The 17,257-nt window shown below is 38.1% G+C and overlaps 1 protein-coding gene across 2 annotated transcripts in view; it reads left to right on the top strand.

The window, feature by feature from the left end:
- The window catches only part of LOC105386650 (dual specificity calcium/calmodulin-dependent 3',5'-cyclic nucleotide phosphodiesterase 1A), a 146,433-nt gene that overhangs the window by 107,156 nt on the left and 22,020 nt on the right, over window positions 1-17,257 (top strand). For both annotated transcript variants that reach the window (XM_048630297.1, XM_048630299.1), the window contains exons 3-4: window positions 4,139-4,289; window positions 13,161-13,274. In XM_048630297.1, coding sequence (XP_048486254.1) covers window positions 4,139-4,289; window positions 13,161-13,274 — 265 coding nt within the window. The remainder of the gene's footprint in view (window positions 1-4,138; window positions 4,290-13,160; window positions 13,275-17,257) is intronic.

Here is a 17,257-nt window from a genome sequence, read left to right as displayed (position 1 = left end):
TGAACCCACCAACCTGCGGTGGACCAGCGTGGTGGAAAATGGTCCAAGCTTAGGAAGGCAGTTTAGACCTTGGGGATATGCGCAAAGGTTCCACTCGAGAGAGCCAGGTGCAGGTACTTGCACCCCCACAGAGAATAGAATAGAACCTTAGCGTTTGTGGACTATCAGAAGGCCTTTGATTTGATCGAGACGTGGGCGGTGCTAAACGCCTTACAACGGTGTCACATTGACTACGGGTATATCGAAGTGTTGAAGTGATTGTATAGAAACGCCACCATGTCAGTTTGAGTACAGGACCAGACTACGGAAGCAATTCCATTGCAGAGAGGTGTGAGACAAGGAGATGTTATAAGTATCTCCAAAGCTCTTCACTAATGCGATGGAGGATGTATTCAAGCTCCTAGACTGGGAAGAACTCGGCAATCAACGGCGAATACATCTCTCACCTTCGGTTTGCCGACGATATCGTGGTTATGGCAGAATCGTTGGAAGACCTCAGCAAAATGAATATGGACAAGTTGAAAGTCATGGCCAATTCTCAGGTAGCGCCCACCTCAATATCTATAGGTAACTCGATTCTTGAAGTGGTGGAAAATTACGTTTACCTTGGACAAACAGTCCAACTAGGAAGATCCAACTTCGAGAAAGAGGTCACTCGGCGAATCCAACTTGGCTGGGCAGCCTTTGGGAAGTTACGAAGCGTCTTCACGTCCGAAATTCCCCAGTGCCTCAAGACGAAAGTCTTCGAACAGTGCGTTTTGCCAGTGATGACCTACGGTGCCGAGACGTGGTCTCTAACTTTAGGCCTCTTGAATAGGCTTGGAGTCACCCAGCGAGCTATGGAAATGGCTATGCTCGGCGTGTCTCTACGTGATCGAATCAGAAATGAAGAGATCCGTAGAAGAACCAAAGTAACCGACATAGCTTATCGAATCAGTAAGCTGAAATGGAAGTGGGCCGGACACATTGCTCGAAGGACTGATGGTCGGTTGAGCAGAAGAGTCTTCGATTGAAGACCACGTACCGGCAAGCGCACTGTTGGGCGGCCCCCCGCGATATGAACGGACGATATAGTCAAGTCCGCGGGGAAGCACTGGATGCGGGCCGCCTCCGATCGGACAAGGTGGAAATCATTAGGGGAGGCCTATGTTCAGCAGTGGACGTCCCATGGCTGAGATGATGATGATGATGATTATATTATTTTCATGCACCAAATGTACCAAAAACCTAGCTTTGCGTTCATTTAGAGAAGGTCAACGTCATTTAGGGAACTTCGTTGTCATTTTGGGAACACTCCCATCATTTTCGGGAACATCACAAAAACGGCAAATAAGTCACTATTATGTAATGCTATTATTAAATCTTGCATATACAGCATTAAATTACCTTGAAACCTTTGTATTTATAATAATAATATATAACGTAGTGCAAAAATGTATACAATAAATTGAAATTATGGAACGAAATTTGCACAAATTGGAAATTTATGGAGAGTAATTTGAAAAATAAGTGTTTTCATTATGAAAAAAATCAAAATAATAATATTTTCTGATTTAGGAAAAGGTTAATTACAATTTGTTGGAGGGGATTCCTAAACGTGTTCGTTATAATATTATTTAAAAAATAATTAAAAGTGTTCCCGAAATGACTCTTGACCCTGTCATTATTCTTATTAACAGGTATAATTTCTAAAATATATAATTTTGTGCGTGCCTCATCACAGGCTATGTTCATGACAAATGCCACAACAGACTCCACTTGTTAGTTTTCTTCAAAATAAAACTTAATTTCTCAGATATTTGAAAACCTAAAATGCTCACCTCTCTGATTTTGACCCATAAATGTTTCATGTCGATTATCCTTTGAATTTTTCATAAACGGCTGAATGGCATTTCCAGGACCAGTTAATGTTTAGAATATGAAAAGCGAATTTATATGTACGTGCGAAGTTATGAATAATGTATTAATGCGGACGCGACTATAAAATCGCAAAATAAAATTACTACATACCTACAACGTATAATTTTTTTAGTAGAATGGCATATCATATTATTATTATGATATTGAATCCAAAAGAAGCGTAGGACTAGCTCGGGCCCTCCCACACCCACTGGATCGGCGACCTTTGCTCGTGGTGTTAATCTTTAATCAACTGTGCACAATATTTTGTGAACTTTTGACATTGCCAGAACGCTCAATCTATATTTTCAAATAGGAGAGGGCGTACCACGATATTAAAAATTAACCTCATTGAAACGGTACGCTACATATTCAATAATGTTTATTTATTTTATTTTTTATTATATCATTTTGATGGAGAACAGTCCGTGTATAATACTTTACAATATAACTTAAGAATAGCTTGATGCCATTAATAGGTTCCCGCATCCCGTATAATTTTACCAAAAAACCAAGATACTTACATGAAATACCACAAATATCTCTGTGATAAAGTGACGTGAGGATCACCGTATCTCTTATTTAAACTCAGCAGCAAAGTAAATAAATAATATTTTATCTTTTGTCATGTAAACGAGCAAACGTAACCCTTTGTTGCTGAAATGCTAATTACAACCAAAGGCTCGACGATTCCAACGTCGTCATTTATATTTAATTATATCAAAGTAAAGTCAACTGTAGAAACCATTCTACTTACTGTATGTATTCACGAGCCTGTCTGTATTATGTAGAATCTGTTTAAATTATGAATACACTAATGTATTTTGAACAATGTAAACACACAGTTTACATAACTGTATCGAGACATTTGATAACAGCCTGCTACGTTGTTTCAAAATTTTCACAATAAGAGAAATATGATTACGTATTATACCGGAAAATAAACGGCCTTTTAAGCGAAGCTAAGCTCGCACAACAATACTTGTACATACTGTAAATGTACATATTTATGTAGGTACTTCATGTTTTTATTAGCACCATTCGCTCTTCTTTAATGTGATTTTCATTATATAATTTACAAGCATATTTGTAAAGTTTGTCCATTGAAATATTCTTATTGTTATTACCTAATGACAAACATACTGGTTTTTGCAACACAAAGCAAATGTTATTGTAAACACTCCTGAGATCAAACAAGAGCTGCGTCTTGCGGAAACAAAACCTTTGTGTACTCACAAAAGACCGAGGGTCTGAACCACACACATAACCACGTAAATAGCTAGAAACATATTATATTCACCGCACGAAAGGCAACAAAACAAAAGATTATGTACAGAGAAAATATATAACAGCTTATACCATGCTTATATACACACAAATGACTTATGTAACACTAGTTGACAATGGAAATAATATAAATGTTTCTTACCGTGTAAAAAACTATAATTACTATCTATAACCTATATTCGTAATGTTTTCGAGCTTTTGACTATATATGAGCATATTTGCGCTCGCTCAAAGAATAAATATCTCTAAACTTAAAATATCCACAAAAGTGAAAAAGTCACTGATCCAAAAATTCAAACTAACTTTGCAAATGTTTTTAGTATTTCAAATACTCCAGTCAGCTCAGCATCAAAGAACGTTTCAAAAAACTAGAACCGTTTCGGTGTCTGACTGCGAATACTGCAAGTTGTTCCGCCGAGATACTTCTCTGAGCTCTACTTTGTGCAGAGGAGAGCGAACTAATTGGACGAGTTTAAAAAAATCTTATTGCTGCGTTCTCATTTATAAAACTGCCATTCTAAACGGTCGTTTTTAGTTTAGGTTTTCTATGTTTTTTGTTCATATTTCGGCCCGCCGCTCTATACGGTTCGATAAACTGTGTTTGAATGCATAAACATCACATTGGTGCAATGACACAGCACATTTCATCGAACCATATCCAAGTTATGTAGCATCTGTTCTGTAGTTTCAGCATGATTTATTTACTGTTGTCTTTTTAATCTAAACTTTAATTTTAACCTACTTAATTAATAATTTAATCAACGAATTTAAATTTCCATGATTGAAATATAAACAGACACAACCCTAACAACAACCATCATCAATTCATCAGCTGCGCAAGCGCTTCACACCCTACCACCCAAACCTATATCCATCCCTGTCTAACCCTCAGCAGCGCAAGCGCTTCACATTTAAACGTCGAAACCTACAGCCATCCCTTTCCCACCCGCAGAGCAAGGCGCACTGACCATCGTGCGGCGCTCCTCCAGCAAGGGCAAGGAGGCCGCGACGCCCACGGACGAGCAGCTGGACCAGCTCGACCTGGACCCCGAGCACTTGCCCGCCGTCGACACGCCCGACGCCTGCGATAAGGCCGCTCTTAGGTGAGTTCACTCTTTCTTGGTGTTGAATGTCGGAGGTTTTAAACGTTGGTGGTGATGATATCTTTATAGCATCAAAGCTAAAAATGTAAACTCTAAAAGGCATTGGTATTGAATTATGCCACTGATTGATAATAAACAGTAGTGCCGAAGAGTTCATGTCTATGTAAAGATAGCCGGTATGCAGTAAGTGTAAATACCTATCATAAAATATCGCGAGGTACCTACATACTAAATATTAACTCAGACATTCCAATAGGGAAGAGCGATGTGAGCCGTATTGTATGGACTCTTCGCCACTGAAATATTCACGTGTCAAACTAAAAACACCTTGTGATTTGCGCTACGTTCGACAAGATTGTTTGTATTGGCTACGAATTCGCGTAGCACTGTAGCGACGGCGTAGCAATGTCGTAGCGCCGTAGCCCGTAGCGCGTAGCCCGTAGACCTATCAAAATGAAAACATTTTACTTTTCTCTGGGAGCTTCCTTTGGCATTTATATTATTTTTCAACTATTTATCTTTAGTTTATTAGTTTATCTTATTGATAAGTATATAACGACCATGATTTGTGATCGGAGACATCGATCAATCAATTTTGTGAATTATAATAATTAAATTGTTTGTTAACAACAGAAACGACTGATAAATTTTAATTCCATCTTGATGCTACTAACTATCAACAAAGCTGTAAAGCAAATATCAAAAATAATTATTATAACGTGCCACTACAGAGCTGCCCAGTTTAATTCGGTACACAAATAGTGTTTTGCGAAACGCTGAGGACAGAGCATAAACAATTCCAGCAAATTCATTCCACAATAATGCCCGTGTAGTAATTATTCGTGGCCTAACATTGGCATAAAGGCACAATGGCGGCGCGAGTGCAAACGATAATTGACCTAATTTCTGTACTACACCTGGGTAATTCTGAGTTGATTCTCCTGTAGGGCTGCCAAACAGCTCGAATATTTCGACTGCAGCATTTAACATCGTCGTAAGTGAAAAATCGCTACTTTTCAGTAGAGCCGTTTTAAGTTTTAAATATGACTAAAATAGTTCTAAAATTTACATTACTCTATCTATCTTAACCAAATTCGGCATGGTAAATTAGTTTTAAATGTGCCACAAGGTAGTAAGATAAAAAGTTAGTATTTTTGATAGGAAAGGTGAAAAAAGGCACATGTGACATTATTAACCGCCAAATCCCAGATCAACTTTGTCGGAAGAGTTAGATCCAACAATGTTAACTGGACTTGGTGTTGTAAATTTTGTTGGTAGTGGGAGATTCAACAATGTTCACTGAACTTAGTACTCTAGATTTTGTCGGAAGTGGGAAATCCTGCTATTTTAAGTGGACTTTATATTCTTTGCGATGTCGGATTGATGCTTTCCTGAATCAATTTTTCTATGAACATTGTAGTTTTCCATTATTTTGTTTCTTTTTTGTAAGATAATTTTTAGTTATCAATTATAATAATGCAACGATAATCTGCTTAGAGTTCACGACACAAAACTGAATGTCGCAGTTTCTTAAGGCATGCGAAGAACGGGAAATTCGGGAAACTTCGTCACATATTCTCCTCGGCCATTCCTCAGAGGCTGAAGACAAAAGTGTTCAGCCAGTGCGTCCTGCCAGTGAGGACGTATGGTGCAGAGACCTGGACACTGACAGTAGGACTGGTCCACCGATTTCAAGTCGCTCAGCGTGCTATGGAGAGGGCAATGCTTGGGGTTTTTTTGATAGATCGTATCAGAAATCAGGTTATCCGTCAGAGGACTACGGTTACCGACATAGCTGTCAAAATATGCAAGCTGAAGTGGCAGTGGGCTGGTCATATCTGCCGAAGAATCGATAACAGTTGGGGTAGATGAGTTCTCGAGTGGGGACCACGAACAGGCAGACGCAGGGTGGGACGCCCTCCTGCCCGCTGGACCGTAGGCGGGTAGCCGGTAGTGGTTGGAGGAGGAAGTCCGAGGACCGAATCTTGTGGCGCTCATTGGGAGATGCTGCAACTGAGATTTACCAACTCCTCAATGAGTGCTGGTGTTGCGGTACAGTGCCAGGTAACTGGAGCATAGTTCCTTTGCATAAAAACAAAGGCTCTCTCTAGGTCCGCAACATTCACCGTGGCATCAGCCTCTTAAGTATCGTTGATTCTGTATGCAAAAATATTGATTGAAAGGGTAGATAGGGAGACAGAGAATAAAAAATCTTGGATGTGTGGGCATGGTATTTGAAGAAAGGGAATGGGATTTGTGGATTACGATCTTATCACTACGAAATGTCACAGATAGGTACTGGCTTAACAGAGTTCTGTGCCTTTTTAGATGTAGGGAAGGCTTTTATAGTAAGGAGGAATGATTTTGTGGGACACCATGTCCGTTTATGGAGTGGACAGCCAATTGACGCGACCACTGGGATCCCTTTAGGAACTTTAACTTGCGTTAGGATAAATAGAGCCTTCACTGACTAGTTTAGCATCCACAGGGGTGTTAAGCCCTGATTAATGTGTGCTTCGCCTTGGCTGTTTAATCTATTTAAAGAAAGTTATGTTAGGGATATAAAAGATGATAAAGAGGATTGCGAATCGAAAAGTTACTTCTTAAGTGCACGCTGTATGCTGACAATTAAGTCTTACTATCATCGTCGGTAGAACAGCTGCAAAAATAAGTAACTTTCCGGTATGTTGTTAAAAATGAAGGGAATTAAAGGCAAAAGTAATGATGTTGAAAGAGATGAAACAGTGACAGTGTAAGATCACGATAGAGAATTAAAGAGCACAGCAAGAGAATGAGTTTGTATTGTTTGGATAGCTTGTTAACGAGAAATGTAAGGGGGATATTGAAAGTGCAAGTGGGAAATCAGAAAAATTTATTGGAGCCTGGAACTCTGTAATGAGGACTATGAGGAGTAAGAAAGTGTCTCAAAAAGCTCGTTTGGATGTTCATGAGAGTGTTGTTCCCTACGCTGATGTCATGTATTATTGTTATCACTAAAGATCAAGCATATATTGCAGCTGTACAGTAAGAGGCTGAGAAACGTGCAGCTTACAGTGCACGTGCCTGCACTAGTTCATCGTCAAATCCATTAGGAATTTTAGGGACGGTTGTTATCCGAAAAGCAACAAATAAAATAATAAAATATCGGTACCTATAAACAAACAGAATGTAAAAGCAATGCTCCTGAAATCATGAACCACGTGGTCCTTCAGTCCAACTAAAAAAATCTAAGGGACATTCCTACGCAAATTATCATTTTTTTCAGTTTACCATACAGAATTACCTACTCTGGAATATTATGTATGGGATTTCGAAAGATGTGAGTGTTAAATTAAAGTAAAATATTTTTGTAGATACCAGAGCTTTTAACTATTTTTGAAAAATCTGCCCTTAGTAAATTTACAGTAAGAGGCCTTTCTTACTAGGCCATGGTCACATCAGCAACTACGTATCCAAGCAGTCTATGGAAATGTATGGTATTAGCGACGATGCCACACCGTCGCCAAGTGAGTTAGGTACCATACATTTCAATACTTAGAGCTTGGACACGTTGCTGGTAACGCGGTCAATGAGGTTCTAGTGAGGCGGGGCTCTAACTTTTATAGAGAGCCGGTCGAGATTTTACAACGTTTACAGAAAATAATGGTACAGTGTACCACATCCAACTCAATAGTTTAACATTATGTACAAATAACAAGGTTGGTTCTTCCATATCCAACAATCACAAGGGAAAGAAGAACAAATAATAAAGTCGGTAATACCATATACAACAGTAGTACTTGAAACGCAAGCAAGTAACAATGAGGGATGTGGTACATCCGACACAAAATTAAAATGATGCGCCGTTAATACTGTTGGATGTGCCGTTTGCTACAATGTTACCTGTTCAGTACTGTTTATACAACTTCCATAAGAAAATTTTTATAAAATATTAATTGTGTGAGCCCCTTCGACACGACTCACAACTATAACGAATGCCGGATGGTACGAATCTTAAAAGAAAACACCAGTATTACTATCACTATTCACTTCGAGGATCTCTGGAGATGTTCACTATTCGAGCTTGATGTTTACTGTTTGACTGTTACTATTAAACTGAACTTAATGTGCGCCGGACACCTCGCTTTATATAGGCCGGCGAGCGATCTTCCCGAAAGTTCCAGAGATACCCGAGGTCACACTATTTATTATTATTATTACTAAGTAGGTATAAACAATCCATACTTATCTACTAACTATAAGTACCTAACTTAGCATCTAGAAAGTTCGCGGACGTTGTGGAACATTCCCTAACTATTGTTCTAGAAGCTTCCAGACTATCGTAGATCTATTGAATCCATACTAATCCTTCTAGAACTTTATCGAAACTACTGGAAAGTGATAGAATGTTCCAGAACCTTCGCGAGTTATCTACTCTATCTATCGATTGTCGCGAACATTACTCCCGCCGCAGCTCTTGTAGCTGAACTATCCGCGGTCGCGACATCTTCGTTGGTGGGCAGCTCCTTGATCATCCCCAAGGTAGAGTGCCGCAGAACTCAGGATTCCATCTAGTCGATGCTGGGAATCTGGCACATACTTCTTCATCCATCGTGCCCAATACTTGTCCGTTAATCTCTTGTCTATGAGATCCAGTCTTCTAACTGCTGAGTCACACTTGCTGTTGGAGACTACTTTCCACAGCAGTTCGGTCTCTCCCGCCGGTAAACCCTTAGGTTTGTCCGCCAGAAACGGCAGCGCATGCCGATCTATCTCACTATCTGTCGGACTATCGAATTCTTGGGAGAGATTCACCCTTTCCATGGCCCTCACACTCATCTCACGATTCTGTAGACTACGATTTTTGGCCGTGTCTATGGATGGTGTGTGTGCTCCGATGACTTCAGCTGGGGGCGCCAGTGTTAGCCCCTCAGTCTTAGCATTGACTGGTTCAGCAGTTGCAGACTTGTTGATGAATGTATCGACCACTTCTTTCTGTTCAGAGTCACTTGGCACGTGGCTGACTGTTTCACTGGTCGACGTGTCACTGTATACTGGAGCCACTCTATTTCCCTGGAGCGGTTTGTTCCGCTGTGGCTCCCGCCGGTTTTCACCGGCGACGACTACTTCCGCAAGTTCAGGCGTAACTCTGCTTGCGACAACGTTTTCCACTGGTTCAGGCGGGAGAAGGCAGGGCAAGATTTCCACCACAGGTTGGTTGATGACGACATTTCCCGCAGGTTCAGGCGGGACTTGGCACATGGCGACGTTTTGCGATGCTCGTGCGAGTGTACTTCTCCGAACCCGTGCTGGTTTAAACTCTTCTTCTAGTGCGGCGACCTTGGCTTCAGCCAATTTAGCTTTTAATTCTTCTTCCTCAGCTTTAGCTTTAGCTGCAGCTATTGCCACCAGAGCGTCAGCTTTAGCCATCTCTTTTTGTCGCTCAAGAAGTTCCAAGCGGGCTTGTAATTCTCTGCGCCATGTTCGAGAATCAATGTGGCGCGATAAACTTGGTGGATGTGTAGTTCCGTTCTTCGACGATCTAGACTCGTAGACACTTCCTTCTATTTGCTCCTCTTCCGAGTCCTCCTCTAGCGCGGCGACCTTGGCTGCAGCCAATTCAACATCAAGCATAGCTGCCTCCGTTTTAGCTATGGCCGCCTCTTTTCGTCGCTCGAGAAGTTCCAATCGAGCCTGGGCCAATTCTCTTCGCCGTGCACGAGAAGCAGTGGAGTGCGATGAACATGGAAGACGTGGTCTTCCCTGATTTGTCGATGTTGACTCGACACTATCTATTGCAGCGCTGACTGCGGCGGTGGGGGCAACGGCAGTTGTGACACCGGCAACGACTATAGGGGAGGGTGGCAACAATGGAGGGTGCAGTGTCTCCGTCGTCGGCTCTGACGGCGGTTGTGGACCTGGTGTACCTCCTGTGGTTGCACCCAATGCCGATGCGTACTCCGTTGCATCTGCAGACCTCGTCGTGGAGACGGCAGATTTCTCGTCCGTAGTCCTCTTCACTGCGTACGACTTCTGAGACCTCGTTACAGGCATCTTCTTTTCTTCCAATCCGGATGCACGAATGACCATAAATGTAAGGTCACTTCACGAACTAATACGAATGCCGGCTCGACTATAACTATCCGGCTCAAAAGGACCATAAATGTGAGCCCCTTCGACACGACTCACAACTATTACGAATGCCGGATGGTACGAATCTTAAAAGAAAACACCAGTATTACTATCACTATTCACTTCGAGGATCTCTGGAGATGTTCACTATTCGAGCTTGATGTTTACTGTTTGACTGTTACTATTAAACTGAACTTAATGTGCGCCGGACACCTCGCTTTATATAGGCCGGCGAGCGATCTTCCCGAAAGTTCCAGAGATACCCGAGGTCACACTATTTATTATTATTATTACTAAGTAGGTATAAACAATCCATACTTATCTACTAACTATAAGTACCTAACTTAGCATCTAGAAAGTTCGCGGACGTTGTGGAACATTCCCTAACTATTGTTCTAGAAGCTTCCAGACTATCGTAGATCTATTGAATCCATACTAATCCTTCTAGAACTTTATCGAAACTACTGGAAAGTGATAGAATGTTCCAGAACCTTCGCGAGTTATCTACTCTATCTATCGATTGTCGCGAACAAATTGTTAAAAAAATACATTGTATTAAGCAAGCATGTTAATGTGAGATGCTATAAAAATATATATTTGTTTAATTTCATCCGTTTTAATGGAACACGTTTGTACACAAGTCTTCAATTTCTGTCATACATTGTCTTGAGATCTTTACCCGTTCCTTGATACACTAAGTCTGCCATTATTTAGAGCAAGACATTATAGTTTCATTATTTTTACAAATTAATTGGTCTTAAAGACCACATAATAAAATTGTATCACGCAACTTGGGCTCATCCCGCTAACATGGCGGGAAGTAGTAGATACGACCGGCCGCCCCGCTCGCCCGCCCCGGGAACAGTGTCGCAACATACTTACCGACAGTGTTAAGCGGTCGCCATGAACAGATCCGACTTTTTTCCAAAAGAAAAATCGGGAAATATTCATAATTAAGAGCTGAAACTTTCCTAACACCTTCCTTATTGATATAACGACCTTCTAGTGCAATAATCTGAAAAGTCAGTTACGACATTATTAATTGCTACAGTCGATTTATGTTCGTAGCAATATAAAAAATAATTTAAAAAAATAATGATGTAGGTATCACAAAAATATTTTTATGAATAAGCTGATCAATGTGAATTTTTTAGGAATGAAATTATTTTTTAAAAGCTGAATTTATTTTTCGGTATTTTAAAGTAGCTAGTAGTATAGTAGCCTAGGTTCGTCACCGTGTATTGAAAAATTCACTCTTTTTAAATCAGATTAATTGTTTCTTTGATAGTCGCTGATGGCTCAGGGTGCGTGGACGGTACAATTTATGTATACGCCAGCGCCACCACAATGTTAAAATTTTGTAGAGCTGCGTTCCATTCAAATAGGTGTTTTTATTTTCGTTTGTGGTTTTGAATATTTCTGGAATTCAATGGAAAGTTTAAATGGAGAAGACCTAAATCCAATAACCGGAAAACATTTTGTGAAAAAAAATGTTTTTATTTTGCAAATTCCACGGGAAACCATTTTTCAGTATACCTGCAGCTTTAATTATTATTATTTATACTGAAATCCGGATATTTCTCTTCTGTGCTAAAATCGCTCTGGAATATTTGAAATCCTGTACAAATTGTAATTTGACTTGGCATTCGGTGGTCTAATTAAAGTTTCTGAATTTCACACTGCGCAAGTGATGAAAATTTCAGAAATATTCCTGTGACACTGGTATTTATTACCTGACCAGCAGAATTTTATTATTAAAATTGTTATTGCACAACGTTAAAAGCGTATATTTTTGTATCGTTGAAATGGTTTTATTTAAGCGCAAAGAACAATTTTTCCTCTGGCGAGCCCGCGTTAGTTCTTCACTACAATACATTTTTAAACGTACACACTTTAGCACTTCATAGTGAAGAGTGAAAAGTGATATCTGTTGGAGCACTTTTACAAAGAGGTAAAAAGTACCTTTTTATACTAAGTAACGTTTGAAAGGGTCAACTGCATATTATAGAGAGAGAATACCCTGTGTGATCGTAATGATACTCCACGCTTGGCAGGCGTGAAATACTTAACACCGGAGACCCGAGTACAAATATCTATCTATAAAACAAATATCTGCCCCGGCCGGTAATCGAATCCGGGATCTTCGGCATAGCAGCCAGGGTCACTAACCACTACACCATTCGATCCTGCAGGTAGTACTAAGTTGTTATTAATCTGTGTGCAACAAGCGCCACAGGGCAACTATCACAGATTACTGATCAAACAGACGGCGCATTATGGAATTAACGGCTGGTCGCACGTACGCGGTAATGCGCTTAACACAAATGCATATTACAATCGCAACCAATGAAAAAGTTCCAGTAATATAGCACGAAATTACTCCTAAACGGAAAAAGATAACTAGCTTAATGATGCCTCTGCCATATGAAGTAGGTACATTTAACAGTATATCAGAATATTATCAACTAAAAAAGTTAATGTAAATGTTTTGTTAATTTTTTTTATTAAATGTTTGAAAAATAATTTGACATTTTGTAAGTGAAACTTTTTCATTGATCTTGAGTGTAATTGTACTTGTTGTACTATATAGTTAGCATTGTGTCATGTACACCTTTATACATAAGTAGGTACATGGTGTATGTATGTTTATGGTCATTATCTCTCATCATTTACCCGTCCTGCATTGCAGTTTACTATTATATTATGCACTATTGTCTGTGTTGTTTTTTTACTAATATGTACGTTTGTCTTTGTTCACAGATTACGTTACCTCCTAAGACAGTTAAACCGTGGTGAGATATCGGCAGAGACATTACAAAAGAATCTCCAGTATGCAGCGAAAGTTCTCGAAGCAGTCTACATCGACGAAACCAAGTTTGTACCCTTCTTTGTTGCGTAGTTTATGATTAGAAAGAGAGTTTTGATTGTCCTATCTGTGTTTATAGGTACTCTTGATAGAGCAAGATAGCCCTATAAATAGGGCTATCGCGAACTCATTTTTGCGAGCAAACGAGTAATTAGTGTCAACTCGAACATTTTATTGTGAAGCTGAGACTAATCACTTCGTTCTTTCGTTCGTACAAATGAGTTAGCGATAACACCCCTGTGGGATTGTTACAGTCTCACGTTAACGGAAACACTGGGAATTTCTCAGAATGGAATATTATCGGGATATTATTCTATAGTATCTCAACTATGTTGTAGTACATAAGAACCTATTCTGAAAGGTAAAGTTTACCTAAGACAGATAGGACAATCAATCAAATGAGAGGCTGGGATACTTCAACATCAATCATGGATAAATTGTTTAGAAGAAAATTAAAAAGCCAAAACTTTGCCTTGTTTTATAATAACGATAAAATAATTTACTGGCTGTATGTTGAGTTGAAAGAATGTGCTAATAATAAAAACATCAATATAGTAAAGTGTTTACTAAGTGCACTCTGATGGATGCTTTACAATGTATTGGGGATTAAACTATAAATAAATGAAATATAAATTACTTAATACTATAATCCGTTTAGTAATAAAGTACACGATTCGGTATTTTATCCTTCGGTAAGCTAAAAGCATAACAAATTTTATTTCAAAAAGGTTTTTTTTTATCTTTCTATGGTAAAGTATTTAAATACATTATTTAACATACAGCCAGTAAAAAATATATCAGCAATATTGTAAAATGTTTATGTTTCAGAATTCAGCCAACAGTTATTTCAAAGCAATCGGTTATTCTTACAGATAGGTTTCTACATTTGTGTGTTTTAAATTTCATACTTATTTTTCTTACAATGTTTTGTAAATATTTACTTTCGTGGATGTTTTTGTTTCTTTTTTATTTCATTTGAATTACTATCAACAATGTCGGAGCATGTTTTCGATTTGATTCGGAGCAAATAATAAATTATAAGAAACAAATTGAATTATTTATGGAAAATGGATTCGAAGTATTTTTATTTCAGGATTCATTATTTTAGGACACATAATAAAATATAATGCCAATTTAGACGCGTAATATTCAAAGATTTTCCTTATTATTATTTATATTTATGTTCATAGGGTGCGTTCACCGTTTAAGCCAATGCCGAAAAAAACTAGCCTAACTTTTTTATTTTCATTTTTCTAACACTAACATTTTCATTTTTCATTTCGAACATCAAAAAATATTTCTTAATTCAGTGCAGAATTACGTTTTCAATTTTGCAACACCCCGTAGACAGTATAAACAGTAAGTAGTAGTATAGTGAGCCAAAAGGGGGTTTCTCTGCACAGCTTTTGTTATACCAGTGGAAATTCGTGAAAACCCCGGCTTGTTACATATACCCTTTTTAACATCCTATATGGATGGATGATTGAAGAATTGAACATAGGCAATACCGTAGAGTTCCGTGCCGGAGATAGGAGTAGAATAAGGATGTAACAATCTATTTTGATTGTCTTCGGGGAATTCTAAGAATAGATCGTTATAAAGTAACGAGAAAGGAATTCACAAGAAACTTCTGTCATTCAGTTCAGTTCAGTTCTTTATTCAGTAAACAATTAACTTATTGCATTTGAATTTAACAATAAAAATAACATAAATATCTATGATTAACATAACAATAACATGCACAACAATATTATTATATACTTACAAGCAAAAATATTCATTATAGGAAAACTAATTTTATAAGATTAAAAAAAAAAATACTGCTAAATTAATTATCAATTTTGTCATTTATAAATTCCTCAACTGAGTAGTAACATTTCTTCAACAGGTACAATTTTAGTTTTTTACTGAATGGTTTATGAGCAGTCAACTCTTTAAATTCTATAGGCAGGTGATTGTACAAATGGAGAGCTTGATACTTTGGTGAATGCTTCGCTATGTCAAGATTCATATATTCTAGGTACTCGTGCTCGAGTCATAGATTCTAGAATTCTAGGTAACATGTTAAATACGAATACCTATACACCATAATAGTTTCTGCTTTGTGGTCTTTTCTATGGATAGGTTAATTTAATAAAATAAAATAAAAATCAAGGAAAGAGATCTGTTTTATGTATGGATTTTATTTAAAATGGAAATTAACTTAATGAGGGAAAAGTATATTGCCATTTCAATTTTATATTTAAAAAATAAACTTTATCCCTTTTATTATTTAACTTTATGCTCGTGAGACAATTATTACGTTTGTATTTTATGGACAGCTTATGTTATTGTAATTTAAATTGTATATTTTTCCGTACGTATAACAAATGCCTTGTTTACACCAACTTGAGGATATTATCAACTGAATATCTCTCTCTAAAGCAAACGCTTATGCATGAGGTTGAGTATCCTCATCGAATTTGATAAATTGCATGTCAAGTTACTCGTTCCGATGAGTAAAAATTTCGACAGTGTGATAACTAGTCTGATACATAAACTGGATGGCTTTACACAGGCTATACAATAGTAGGCTTTGTAAACGTGCTGGTTTTCTTCAATGAGAACAATTTAAAAGTACTCCTTGCTACTAAAGAACTTTTTATACAGGATTTCTGTGAAACTCTGAATTCCATAATTTAGGGGCTCTTTCTGTGCAACATAGTCCTATTATAGTTTTCGTAATTTCTCTTTTTTTGCTTCTTTATCTCCATAAAAACATTGTTAGCCACGTGAATATTTAATACCGGGACTGGGAATTATCCAGCAGATACAGATTTAGTTTTTTTACGGTTTTCAAAAAATCCTTGAGCAAAAGTAGTTTATTTTTATACACATATACTTCCACGAACCTAGCGTCTTTTTATTAAGTCTGTCATAACACCGCTACATTTTAGTCGCGGGTCAGCCGAAGTGACCGTACTGTGCACACTATTACAGTTTGACCCAGAAACATCAAGCCGCTGACAGCTGCGTGGAGGCGCCATACATCACGACAACAGCTCCACACACAAACACACACACACATTTGTTTACACATCATTTAGTAATATTGGTTTTTGTTACAGCCTGTATAATGTATTTACGTCAGACTACCTTCTCCAAGCATACCAGAATGCTATCAAAGTAGCGACTTTAGTATTTTTGAGGTATTTATAGATTTACTACACCTAACAGTTCATATACGTCCATTTTGCACCAGTTCATTTAAATACGTTTTTCCATTTGCAGTCACAGGTGTGTCTGCTGGATAAATTCCCAAATGAGAATGAATAAAAATTAAAAACATACCGTAGTGTACAAAAGTTGTTCGCGGGTTTTTTTTTACAAAATACTGTAGGCTTATTTTGCGTTGGGATGGTGATACATTCCTACATTAATATAAATTCAGTTTCAAATTCTTGATTATGTCAAGATAAGCACTACTTATGTAGGTATGAGATGGAATGATTCCCTGAATTTAAGTTCTTTTAGACAGATTAACGCTAATGAGGAACCGGAAATCACCTATTTTTACACGGCACGGTTTAAATGAGTTATTTTATATACATTATGCTCTATATTTATTGAATCGGGCAGACATAAAGGAAGTACCTACCCATTTTTTGGTCAAGGATTAAAGAAGGTCATATTTTATAAATAACAAATTGCAGAATTATCAAAAAAGCAACATCGGAAGTGTTCAACATCTGCAGACGTCGTACCTACCAATAAAATTTCTTCATAATTATACCTGACCGGAAATTGGATCAGTTATTATCTTTAATTAAAAAAGCTACTTCCTTTTCATCGAAGAATTTAATAGAAAAGCGCTTTAACTAACGGACGCATCTACAGAGTGATCAGGAGCTTTCACTCATTTTCTTGTGAGAATTTCGGCATGAAAAGCGGATGTAGTGATCCATTCTAAACCATAATACTTACAATAGGTACCATATTACCATGAAAGGTG

Source organism: Plutella xylostella, chromosome 4 (assembly GCF_932276165.1).
Source record: "Plutella xylostella chromosome 4, ilPluXylo3.1, whole genome shotgun sequence".
NCBI classification, from domain to species: domain Eukaryota; kingdom Metazoa; phylum Arthropoda; class Insecta; order Lepidoptera; family Plutellidae; genus Plutella; species Plutella xylostella.
The sequence above is the reverse complement of the archived record's forward strand: the minus strand, read 5'-3'. Positions and strand labels throughout refer to the sequence as shown.